This window comes from Pteropus vampyrus, unplaced genomic scaffold (genome assembly GCF_000151845.1).
Source record: "Pteropus vampyrus isolate Shadow unplaced genomic scaffold, Pvam_2.0 Scaffold217, whole genome shotgun sequence".
In the NCBI taxonomy this organism is placed as follows: domain Eukaryota; kingdom Metazoa; phylum Chordata; class Mammalia; order Chiroptera; family Pteropodidae; genus Pteropus; species Pteropus vampyrus.
In genome coordinates this window covers 2,925,233-2,938,769 of record NW_011888998.1, presented here as the reverse complement: position 1 = coordinate 2,938,769, position 13,537 = coordinate 2,925,233, and the positions used below count along the sequence as shown (strand labels likewise).

Genomic DNA, 13,537 nt, shown 5'->3' with positions numbered 1-13,537 from the left:
GTAAAGTAGCATAAGGAATGTAGTCGAATATTGTAATAACTATGTATGGTGTCAAATGTGTACTAGATTTATCAGGGTGATCACTTTGTTAGTTATATAAATGTCTAATCACTATGTTGTACACCTGAAAATAATATAATATTGTATGCCAACTATAATTTTTTTAAAAATTATTTTTAAAAAAAGCCTCAGCCCAGAGTATCTGGTTACAGAGTTTCAAAGACCTTCAAAGGCCTTGAATGCCAGGTTAAACAGAATATGTCCCCATCACCTATAGAGGGTGCCAAATGCTCACCCTTTCTTTCTTCTTTCATTAAATCCATATTGAGTAATTTTTAAAAAGAGAGAGAGGAAACTAAAAAATATTTTTAGAGTCAGGATAAGGGTATCTTAGGGGAGGAGAGAGAGGGTAGTGATTGGGAGGGTACGAGAAGGTCTTCTGGGGGTTGCTGGTAATGTTCTGTTCCTTGACCTGAGTGGTAGTTTTATGGTATTAGGAGACTCAATACAGCAAGATGTAATTTCTCCTCAAATACATCTATAGATTCAATGCAACCCTAATAGGATTTTTTTCCTTTTCGTGATACTTGAGAAGCTGATTCTTAAATACATATGACAGTACAAAGGGACAAAAATAGTCAAAAACTCTTGAAGAAAGCAAGACTTGCTTTACTAGATATCAAGATGGGGTAATTCACTGAGCCGATACTTATACATTGTGCGCTTTTGGTATATATGTTATACTTTACAGTAAAAAGAGGGATGCTTGCAGCATGGTATAGAATAGATAGAGAAGGAACCATGGTAAATGCAAGGGTGGAGGTTGCTCTTGGGGACTCTATATTTAAATGGAGCTTGGGTCTCAGTGGTGGTCATGGCCTGTGTAATAAACCCTCCAGGCCACTAGAAGACAGTAGAAATAAGAGCTTTGTCCAAAACTTCATTTCTGGTTATCAGAAATGCATTTATTGTCATCTGATGCAATATTCCAAGGTGATAATCAAAGCTGTCTTTACCTTCACATCCTTTACTCCAGAATTTGCCTTCTCTATACTCTAAATGGACAGATTCTGGCCTATTTATCACCTAGAGTTGTCTTCGAGTCTGAAAAACTATATCTTCATAGCTAACCATAATCCCTTTAGCTTCCTTCTTTCTTCCCTACTCCTCAAGATCCTCTTTCCTTGTCTCTTTGGCACTTTGTAAACTCCTAGACTTGGATCGGACCAACACATTACACAATAGCCTTTTCAAACCTTTCTCTCTCTCCTCAAGCCCTTTCCCTAGAGGAGAGACTTTGATAACTTGGAACTGGAGAGTCCTAGAATGGCAGACCCAGAAGGAGTCACATGTCATGCCTCTCTAGCTTCCTATGAAGAAATAATCAGATTACCCAGTGTTTTTCATTATTTCATTAACAAAGAGTCCCATCTGACACTGAAGTTTAATGCCTATTTTAGTGAGCTCTTGTTCTTGACTTCTGCTTGCCTGATCTTCCCTGCTCCAGAACCCATGTAGAACTGTGAATGTCAGACATGCAAGGTGGACTGGCCAGGAATCCAAGGGAAATGTGACAGGTCCACCCCAGACAAAGTATAAAACTTACACCTGATTTCTGGACTTGGGCATAGATAGTAAGGCTTTTCGCTTCCACTGTTGGCTGGTAATGGTCTGCTTTACCTGGGGAAAAGAAACCATAGAGGTTATCTCCCTCTGATCCCCAGCATGAACTCTCTGCTCAGATCTGATTTTACCCCAGTTGCATACCAACCTTCCCGAAGAGTACTATAGAAACAAAAACACTGAGTTCCAAACCCCTCTGCACATTTGTCATATAATGTTAGGTTAGCCACTTGATCTCTCTGGGTTCATTTTCCTACTTGTGAAATGAGGTTGAAATATCTGCCTCACTGGGCTGTTGCAAGGATTGCATGAGACATTTCTTGTGAAGTATTTAGAATAGTGTCTGGCATATGGTAAATTCTCACTACATGTTAGATGTAATTGGCATGCCATTCGATTATTTTATTCTCTATTTTTTGATGTATGTATCTGATCTTTCAATAGGATTCTAAGTTCTTTAAGGGAAAGGTAAGTTATTTATACCTCTTTTGTACTCTCCAGCTCATAACATTTTTTTTTCATTCAGAGCTTTCTCATCTCCTAGTTTCAGTGGGACTTGGTGTATGTGAAGCAGGGAGAAGGTGTAAGAAGGGTGACTCACTTAAGACTATTTGGAATATCAAGCTATAATATCATTCTTGTGCCTATCATTTGGAAATTATGCTCAGAGCCTAAGGTCTCTGGAAAGTAATAAGTTGCAGAACATTTTATTTTTACCCAATTTTATAATTTTCCTTTTTAAATTATAAAAATAATGCATTCTTGTAACAAAAATTAAGAGTAAAAAATATAGAGTAAAAAATATGTCCTCTCCCCCATTAACCAATGCAATTTCATTCTCAGAAGTAATCACTTGTGACAGTTTGATATATATCCTTCCAGACCAGCTCTATGCAATAGAACTTTCTGTGATAATGGAAATGTTCCATGTCTGTAGTCTCATATGATAGCCACAGGCCACAGATGGCTATTGAGCACTTGAACTGTGGGTAATGCAACTGAGAAACTAAATTTTAAATTTGGCTTCGTTCTAATTAATTTAAAATTTAAAAGCTACAGGTGGCTAGTGACGACCATATGCGACAGTGTTTCCTAGACATTTGTTGTACTTATACAGATTTATTTAATGTAAATAAGGTCATTCTATACACACTTCTTTGTAATTTGACCTTTTCACTTAAAATGTGTTGAAGACGTTTTCTACATATCTCATTCTTTCTAATATTTCATAGTATTCTTTGTGTGCATCATGTAGCAGTAAGAAGGATGGAGGGAAAGTAACAAACTAAAACATGGAGGCCTATTTTGGGACAATTACAAAGTCCAGGCAGAAGCAATGGTGATCCATCCCAGAGGGAATCACATTAAGTCTTTAGGGTACACTTATTTTAACACTAATGAATGTATCCTCTTAAAAAACTAGAAGCATGTCTCTGAGGGAATAGCACTTAGGGGAGGTATAGTTTTCTTTAAAAGTATGTATGTTTGTATGTGGTGAGGGTGGTGAACCATGTAGCATGAGGGTATGATCCTAAGGGTGGAAATGATGGGCAGCCACTAGGGAAACTCTAAGAATTCAAAAAATGTCAAGGTAGGATTTTCTTATGTGGGTGTGGGCATAGAGTACTTGGTGGTTCCAACTTCACTTTTTTGGTCAAGGGTGATGCTGGTTAAGGAGTGTGTGTGTGTGTGTGTGTGTGTAGAGTGGAGGTTAAGGGTTGGGGTGATCAGAAGAGGTAACAGAGGAGGTGTAAGTTAGTTCTGTGAAATACATCCTTTGAGTTCAAATCCACAAGTGTTTGCAAAGTTAGAGTCACCCGCCCAGCACTGGAGGGGAACAAATAGAGAAGAGACCCCAGTCTTTAAGGACTTCCAGTCTTACAGGCCAGCTCAAGGCTGAAATTTAGAATTAGGACAGTCCTAAATGGTCAGACAAATGGAAAAAGTAAGTCTGAACGTTGTTTCTCAAAAAGGCCACTGGATGACGATCATTTAGTATCTTATTTTGTTCCCAGTGCAAGAACAGGTTTTCAGGAGCCAGCTCAATGTAACTGAAAGTCAGTGATGCTTTCCTGTCTAATGAAAATGGTCTTAGAATTAGGGCTTCTACATTCTAGCCCTTATTAACTGTGTGACATTAGACAAACATGGCATCTACATGGGTCTCTTCTATTATAACTGTAAAATGAATATGCAGACTATCTAATGTCTTTTTCAACTCTCACCTAAAGCATAAAATTGTTATGTTACCATGACTTTAAGTATTTTAAATCTTTAAAACTTTAAAATTGGTATTGTTCCCAGATGTTTCTGGTGCTGCCCTCTACTGGCCATTGGACTTAAACACCTACATTAAGAGATTTGTCTACATATGTGCGTACGTATGTTTGTATGTGTGTGTGTGTATGTATGTATGTATATATGTATGTACATATGTATGTATGTACCTACCTACCATCTAGCCACAAAAGCCACTGTGTTCTGTGATTTCTGTGTGTGGACTCATGGATCCGCCCACAACAATACCACAAAGTACATATTATCTTCATTTTGCAGAGGAGAGGTTGAGTCATTTATTTGGTCAGCTTGTCACTGGCAAAGCTTGTAAGTGGCAAAGTCTGCATTTAAAGTATGTTTGTCTAATCACAAAGCCCATGTTCTTAAACAATGTATTCTAGATGTGAAATTGCCAGAGTCCGTTTGAAAGTCTTCAGAGTATGGCTGCATTCTGGAGATGACACCATTAGAAACTGCCAACAAAATCTTTTGAGCAGAGTCCTTGGAGGGTACAGAAACTGAGGGTAGTTTTTTTCCAGAGGTTTGAGGAAAGGTTTTTGTGTTCCTGACTTACAAGGAATATATAGTGACTAGAGACAAGGATGAGTATGTGTGTTGGGGAAGGTGGTATGGAAGTGTAGTGGGATGAGGAGTAGTAGTCCCTTCAGAGCACAACTACATGATGAGCAGAATGTAGCTGAGGAAAGAATGTGGGTCAGGGTCTCAGCACATTCCACTAACTAGGTTAACGTAGGCACATTAATCTCTGTTTTCTTAACTCTGGTGTTTCACTGTTTCCTTATTATCTAAGCCAAATGTGGCTGTCCTGCCCCATCCTCTTAGACTGTCCTCATGATTTCTATCTGAATCACCCAGCCCTCTATCTCCTCCCCAGCCACCTCTTAGATGGAGGAAATGAGACAAAAATAGGCAGCTGTGCTATGATCTAGATTTTCTTATATAAGCAAAACCAACATCTGAGTGCTGAGGTAAGGGCTTTTCTGAGAAGGTCTCATGTGTAGAGAATGAGATTGGCCATCAGCTTGGTGGCATGAGGATCCAGTTCTCTCCTCACCATAGGCAGGCCAGCCCAGGATCTGTCCTGGTCTTGGAGCAGGACTTTCTGACTCTAGTGTGGGCAGATGAGTAAAGTGTACTGAGGGGAGCACGCTGCCCTGAGATATTGAATCACAGAACAATTGGAGGAGAGGCCAGGAGAAACTACTTCTAGGCACTGAAACCTCAAGGGAATAATTGCAGTTTAATTGTTTAAGTCTACTGTGGGTGACTTCCTATACTATTTGGTTGAGCTTTAAGCAACTTTATGAGTTGCACACTTCTCCAAGACGAGTCAGAATTTGTGCTAACATCTTAGTAAAGAGTGTTTCCTCTGCTGTCTTCTGATGACTTGTCAGCTTTCCTAGTGGAACACACCCTGGTAGTCTGGAGACATAGTTACAATTCTGATTCCCTTGCCAACCAGCTGGGCGACTTCACACAATTCACTTAGCTTCTCTTTGCCTCTATTAGGCCATTGCTAAGTCACATAGAAACAACTATTCTGCTTCTCTCAGAGGGATATCATAAGGATAAAGATAAATTATAGAAAGGTTTCAACCCTTAAGTGAAAACATCTTATTATAATGTCCTTTTATTAGTCAGTAATTATAACATTTCTAGGATGAGATCAAAGAGTCTTCTGAATTCTGCTTTTGCTGGATGTTGTCAAGCCTCTTGTCTGGACCTCTTCAACATCCTGTACATACTTCTACTGTGTTGCTTGTCATATTGAATTTAAATTATCTTTGCACTGTCTCTCATGTTAGATACCTATGGCTCATCTCTCCTTTTTATCCCCATAGCCCAATATAGAGGATCAAGGCATTTTGAATTAGGCTCAATTGAACAAGTTTCCAGGATATGTTTATATACTGTTTTTGCAAAGGTGCTCCCTGCAGAAAGCTGAAGTGGAGATAGCAAGTTGGTGCTTGTGGTGAGAGGTCCCCTGCTTACCACAGAGAGTCTGATAAGCATCTCTTTACTGTCAGACACCTACCTCTTCTTCTCAACAGTAGTATTACCACTTGGAGAATCATGATGACACCAATGATGCCCCCTAAGAACAGCCCAGCATACAGTCCCCAAAGTCTTGATACTGAAAAAAAAGTCAAAGGGCAATCTCAAATGTACTGTGAGTGTAAAAACATCCTACTCAGAAATGGGGAAAATAAACTTAAGCCTTGTGTTCTCTTTCTGCATTCTCTTTCAAGGGAGACGTTCATTTTCTGGGGTTTAGAGATCAGCTTTAGACCACTGAAGATTTCCATACCTGTTTTCTTTTCATCATTTCTCTTATTATATTTGACTTTCATATTCTCAATTTCTGTAAAGGTTTTTCTGTTCAAATGTTTCATTTTTATTTCAACTACCACAACACATGTCTAAAATCAAACTTATCTTTATCTCTCCTAAGTTAACCTCTCTGTCCAGTTTCCTATTTTTAAATCTCTAGTGTGTTCTGTATCCACTTTGGTAAAGAGGACATGATGGCTCCATGTGCTGTCCCCCATACTCCTACACTATTCTCATGAGACACTGGAAGGAAGAAAAAATCTACTTTTGTTTTTTTAAAAATAAACGTAATAGTGCTATTATTGTCCGTCCATGCAAATAGATGTATTGAACCCATTAGACCTGAACTGAAAGAAAAGCATGTAGTTTTTCTCTCATTCTCATGTTAATATTTGCTCTAGAACAGGAGTTCCCAAGCCCTGGGATGTAGAATGGTATGGGTCTGTGGCCTGTTAGGAGCTGGGCCACACAGCAGGAGATAAACGGCAGGCAAGCAAGCGAAGCTTCATGTATATTTGCAGCGGCTCCCCAGCGCTAGCATCACTGCCTCAACTCCACCTAGGATCATCAGGCATTAGGTTCTCATAGTAGAACCAGTCCCTCGTGCCAAAAATGTTGGGGACTGCTGCTCTAGAGCACCAATCACCCAGGCTCAAAAATCAGAGAGCCAATTTTTATTGCTTTCTCTTCTTTAACTGCTTTACCAAATCCTTCTGAACCAGAAGCAACACTTTGGAAAAACAATGTTTGGGACCTATTGCCCCAGTAGATAAGACATTTAGCTTAATAAGATAATAACTGATGATTCTGAGCATTTACAATGGGCCAGGCATTTTTTTAGTGCATCACGTGTATTAATGTATTTAATCCTCACAACAAGGTAGGTACTCTCATTACTCTAATTTTGTGAATAAGAAAGCAGGTGTGGAGATCCTCAGGAACTGGAGTTTGGTCCAGGAGTAGAAACATGGCTGAATACTGAAGACAGATTTTTGGAACATCAAAGAGAGTTATAGGCTTGGGGTAAGTTACAACAGGGTAATGAACAGTAGAGGCCAACCTGAAGCACTGGGGTTCTATGTGAAGTAATAGCATTAAGGTTCTAAATAGTACACTACCAGGTGTTGACATTAATGTGTAAGTGTAACTTGTCAGGATGATTGTGGGATAAGCCTACGTTGAAGCTGCGGTGAATTTACTTGAAAGAAGTTGAGAGGAAGGAGTAAATAGGTTACAAAGGAGTACAGTGCTTCCAGGCACAATTCGGATATCTACAGAGTCTGGCCAAAGATACAGACTGCAGTCTCAATGAATTGAATTGATAAAAGGCATTCCACTGAGATCCAGTGGGCCTTCAGCTAACCTGATAGCTAACCAGAAATCATCTCCCGATTTTAAAAAGATTCTTGTTTTATTAGGATTTTCAGACATAGAGTCATACCAAGGAATCTTATTAATCTGGCTTTGCGAACATCTTGATTATAGAGTCTCTTTCCCCAATTAAACGTGTTTTGACCCTTCCAGATACCAACTTCAGCAGACAGTCACATGACCCGATGAAAAAGCTAGGGGACAAACAGATAGTTGCAATAAGACTCCTGAATTTAAATAAAATATGAAATTTGAGCATGAAATCACTGCCAAGTCTCAGAGCAACTCCACTTTGAATGACTTTTCTGAATGGCTTATGGTTGCTGAGAACCTTCTGTGCAGGTGTGTGCATTTGTGCATGCATGTGTCTGAGAGAGAGTGAGTGAAAGATTATTAGGGCTTACGTTTGCAACACTAGGGACCTGTGGTGAGACCTTCCAAATCTAAAGATAAGAAGCGGCGGCAGCAGCCTAAGCACGACCACGTCTCCTCAGCCTACGGAAGTGACAAGCAATTGTTATAGTAGCCCCTCCTCTTTTGAGGCTATTTCCTCTTTCTTTTTCCCTAATATATTTAGGGGACTTCCTAAAACAACAGTTACTTTAAGAACAAACTCTCCAAACATTCAAATCATTTTAAAAGGTAGTATTTCTCTCAAATTTCATTTAAGTTAAAAAATTTTTAAAAAACCAACAACCAAGGTGGTGCCTCTAAAACCGGAAAATAGCGGAAGACAAAACCGCATCAGTAATGCCTGCCAAGTGAACCTTTCTCCTGCCCCCTGGGTCCTGATGCTGACAGCTCTGCCACCCACCTCCTCTCATAAACTAACAATGACTGGGCATATTACTGAGGCCCAGAAGACATAAAATAACTCCAGCCCTCTCTTTTCTAGGGTCTCAGAAAGATGTAAGCCATCTGCTACTTTTGTCCTATGATATAAATGACCAGCTTCTGCCAGTCCAACCAGATCTGAGAAGCAACCTGGACACAGTTCTGAAAGAGATTTCATAAAGTTTCATTGTCCTCCTAGTTCTCAGATATAAAGCAATATGAATCCACTGGAAGATTTAAATTACAGGACAATAGACTTTGTTAACCATAAAGGAACTCTAGCACTTATCTCATCCAACCCACTAACTTTGTGTTACGGAAACTGAGACTCAGAGAAGTGTCCCAGAAGAAAAGATGATGGCAGAGGTGGGTGAAGTGAGAACTGCAGACTTTGCAGTTTGTGATTTAGCCTGAGGAAGAGAGGGCCCCCACAAAGAAAGCAGTGGCAGGCTGGGAGGCCTGGGAGGCCTGGAGAGTCAGAAGCTCTGTGCGGTGCCGACTCATCCTTTTACCAACCTCCATCCAACACCTGCTGATTCCTGCTCCTGTGCTCTATCCCTTGGTCTTCCCCTGCTGCACCTTTAGCTGCCTACCAGGTCTGCCCAGCCTTGACCTTCAAGCCTGTCTTCCTTTCTGTTACTTTTTCTCACCATTCTAGTTTTCTTTTTTCCCTCTCCCTTGGACTCTGCATCTTAGAACTTGAGTTGTGACATTATGTTTGCTGTGGAGACCATTCTCAGTGAAGGCATTTGCAGCCAGACAGATGGATTCAAATTATGGGTCTACCATTTGATAGCTCTCTGACCTCAGATAGGCTGCTCATACCCTCCAGGTCCAGATTCCTCATTTGCAAAATGAACATAACAATATTCAGTTCACAGAGTTGTTCTGATAAACCAATGAAAGAATGTATGGAAAGTGCCTGGATTCAGTATGTAGTGAATAAATGTTAAATCCTTCTGATAGCCACAATTTCTCAACTAGCTGCTAGGTTCTTGGAAGCCAGAGACCATCTCTTTACATCTTTTGCAGCTCTCTTAGTATTTGGCATATATAGGTCCTTGGTAAATTTTTGTTGGTTGATTGAAAGGACAAGGAGATAGGTTTGATGTCAAGTCCAGAGGAGTTCCTTCACTGATGTCCAGAGATACTTCAGTCCCACCCTGTTATTTGCTTATGACTTATTTTCTCCATCTGGTTAGCAGGCCCAACTTTATATGCACTTGGTACTCACTTATTTGGTATTACTTTCTAATTATGATATATATATATGGAAACTACATGTCAGGGACTCTATGCCCTCAGGAATTTGAGTAAATATAGGGGGAAAAAAAAGCTATTTTATGGCTTGTTGAGATCACGCTGCCCAGGATTTCTGTAATTTCTGGCAGTAACTTCCTTGTGATCCTCTGAGTCTTTGCTTCTGCTCTAGTCTGGGCTGTCCTGGGTACAAGGTTCAGTGCCCTCATCACTTTTCACACACACATGCGCACCCCAAAACCCAAAACCCACACTAAGAATTTCATGGGTTTGAATCCTCTACTGTAGATATGAAGGGTCACAGGGAGCAGACTCCATCATAAACAGGCAGCTTTCCACCCACCATTGGACAGGCTCAGAGCTTGTCTTTCTCTTCCTTTATCTACATTAGCAATGTGTTCCTCCTTCCTCATACAGAACCATCTAGCCCACTGCCAGGTTCTTTGTGTGTGTGTGGTGGTGGGGGGCGGGGGGGGAAGGACGTCTCATTTTCTGCCCTCTAACATTTATTAAGGTATTATCCTAAACAAACACTGTTTTCTACCAAAGAGGAATTCTAATAGCAGTTTTAATATGATAATATTTTTCTACCTAGGAAAGTATAGAAGTCCCACCTAGATTGTAAATTCCTGGAAATCAGACCTTATGCTTTATTGGCATCTCCCATTCCATCCAATACAATGTAGGGCAGGGGGGCACTCAATATACACATGAAGAACTAAGTTAGAGGCCATAGAATAAAGCTGGGAGAAGACTGTCATGTACCTTTTTCTTAAGAGTTATCAGAGTGCTAAATATGAGAAGGTCTCAGAAGGAATGCAGCATCACCTTCTGAATGGCCCAGGGCAGCAGTAGAAGGAAATGAGCAGTGACCTACTTGAGATCTGCTTTATAATAACAACATGGAACCAGGAGGAAAGCATGTGTCTTGCTGTCAGCACCACCTGTGTTCTCATTTTCAAACCACTATTTCCTGTGGCAGAAACTCCAGCTCTCCCTCTTTTTGCTCAGAAATGGCGTAAGGCCTCTCGGGATATCTACGCTCAGAAGTCAGACAGAGGCTGTTCTGCTGTTCTAGGGTCCGCAGGCCTCATTCTTCACTCACAAAGAAAGCCCATTTGAACCTTCTTAAACAGCAAGTTTGGTAACTCTCGCCCCTACCACCACGTGCACCCCCAGCTTCTTAGAGATTGCTGAACAGTCTGATTGAGAACTCCTGTGCCCTGATGTACTTATAAAGAGTACTATGCACAAGTCTCCACCTTTTGGTCCTCTACTTCAGGGGTCCCCAACCCCTGGGCCACAGGCTGGTACCAGTTTGTGGTCTGTTAGGAACTGGGCCGCATGCCAGGAGGCGAGCAAGTAAAGCTTCATCTGTATTTGCAGCCGTTCCCTAGCACTAGCATCACCACTTCAGCTCCACCTCAGATCATTAGGCATTAAATTCTCATAGGAGCACTGGCCCCTGGTGCCAAAAGGTCGGGGACCTCCGCTCTACTCTATTGGCTGTGGTTTAAATATGATAACTTGGCATATAGCCAAGCCTCCAAGAAAATGATGGAGGGCCTTTTTCAGTCTCTGAAGTTCTGCTGCCACAGAAACACAAAAGCTCCTCTCTCTCCTCAAGTTCCCAAACCTTAATCTTTAAGGGAGATAAGGAAAAAAACAAAAATGAATCTGAGAAACAAATGTATTTTGCCCCAGGTGATACTAAGATACTAATGTAACGGTCTGAGAATGCTAGATCTCTTTCCTGCCTTTCATGTGGTTCTGTCAGCAAGGCTGCCTGCACCATGTACATCTACTTGAAGAAGTCAACCATCTTAAAGAGATACCTTCTTGGTTGTGGTGGTTTTCACTCAGAATTGGGGGTGGGGAAAGGATGCTTACAAACCATGTACTAATTTAAGATCTGTGACCAGCCAAGTAAAAAATTTTACAGAGTTCACAGCTTCCAGAAAAATCCCTTACACCCGCCTATCCTACCTAGCACTGTGTTGCAGAAGCTACTAGTTGTGCCCTGAGTACCATTTCCCTCATTCCTCCACAGACAAGTCTTGTCCAGTCACATGGCTGCCCAGATAAGGACCACATTTCTCAGTTTCCCTTCTAGCAGGTATGACCATGTGACAAGGCTCTGGCCCATGAGAGCCAGGTTCCATCCTTCCACCAATGTTGTCATGCTTGCTGAATTAGGAGTAACATGGAGAGGGATCAACCCTTGTGCATGAAACATCTAGGTGACTCTGTAACGGTGGAAGCTCCCTGTTTGAAGAAATGGCCTTGATAGAAAGGGAAAGCCCCAGGAGCTCACTGGCAGTGTGTCCGTTTTTTCTTCCACTGAGCTTGCTGAGCCAGCTTTTTGCCAATCTACTGAACAGGGTCCTCTTTTCAAGATGAGCCTCCAGGGGCTTTCCCCTTTCAGTTAACTCATTTAAGGTTTTGTATTATTTATGCTAGCATAGACATAAGTGTTTCAGAACATGATCATGTAGGACTGCAGCAAGTCACACTACCCAGTGTTGACCCACATCAACATGCTTTGCATCACCTAGTGAGAGTACTTTGTAGCACCCCAGGATTTGGACTTTGCAATAAAGATGCTTCATAATGATAGATATTAAGGTGTTTCTTACTGTAAAACACAGAGATGGCAATTAAAATAAGAATGAATATATTACTGAGAGCTTGGACATATGTCATTAGAAAATAAGATTCTAAGGAACATATATGTTCTGTAAGTATAAGTGAGTTCTGTGAAGAGACAGTACTGACATCATATTTGGTTTAACTACATCATTAACCACTTTGAATTTTTCAATAATGAAAGTAAAAAATGTCTTTAAATTATTGTCTTCATTATAGATGGTGAAGTGATCTCTAATAAACCCTCAGACCTCACCATTTCATCCCATGGCTGGAATTTCCCTTGTCTGAAGTCTTTGGTAAAGTACTACTGCCTTGGCTTAGGCCCCATCATCTCTTGACGGATTACTTCAATAATGGCCCCTCCCCATAACTAGTTTCTCTTTCTTTTTCTTCTTTTCTGCCTCAGTCTATTTTCCACACCACTAAATTTCATCTGTGAAATGCAAAGCTGATCATGTTACTCTTCTTAAACTCTACAATAGTTTCCCTTACAGAATAATATAGAACAAGATGCAGCTGTATCTACTTTTCCCTCTGACTGAAATGTCTTTCTTTTATCTGCTTAAGTAATTTCTATTTACTCTTCAAAACCCAGTTTATGTCACGTCTTCTGTGATGTTCTCTCTGATTCCCTGAGACAGTGCTAATCATTCCCCCTTTTTTTGTTACCTTGCACACACCTCTGTTTTTCACTTATTATACTATGCAATTTAGGAAAACTAGTTACTTACAGAACTATCTCCTTCCTTAAGGGTAAAGATCACACATTTTTTTGTTTCTGTGTTCTCATCACTTAACACAATGTTGGAACATAGGAGAAACAGTATTTTTAGAATGAATAGTATTGATTTGCAAACACAAATCAATGAATTAAAACTGTTTTTTGTATTTAGGCAACCTGGTGTATTGGGAATAGCATGCCACAAACCAGCTGTGTGACTGGTTTTGACATGCTGTGGTTCCCCATCTCTGGAGGCAGAGGAGGGGATCTCTACTTGTGTTATGGGTTGAATTGTGTTTCCCCAAAAGTTCATATGTTGAAGTCCTTAGAATGTGGAGACAAGATCTTATAGAAATAATCACGTTAAAATGAAGTCATTAGGGTGGTTTTATGGTTTGAATTTTGTCCCCCAAAATCCATAAGTTAAAAGTTCTCACCCCCAGGATCTCA

General features: G+C 40.5%; 1 protein-coding gene across 2 annotated transcripts in view; it reads right to left on the bottom strand.

The window, feature by feature from the left end:
* The window catches only part of SLAMF1 (signaling lymphocytic activation molecule family member 1), a 36,022-nt gene that overhangs the window by 9,054 nt on the left and 13,431 nt on the right, over nt 1-13,537 (bottom strand). The window contains exons 4-5 of one of the 2 annotated variants that reach the window (XM_011373055.2): nt 5,957-6,055; nt 1,607-1,680 (exon numbers count right to left, since the gene is read on the bottom strand). In XM_011373055.2, the coding sequence (XP_011371357.1) occupies nt 1,607-1,680; nt 5,957-6,055 (173 nt within the window). The remainder of the gene's footprint in view (nt 1-1,606; nt 1,681-5,956; nt 6,056-13,537) is intronic. The other variant, XM_011373056.2, reaches the window with a different exon arrangement.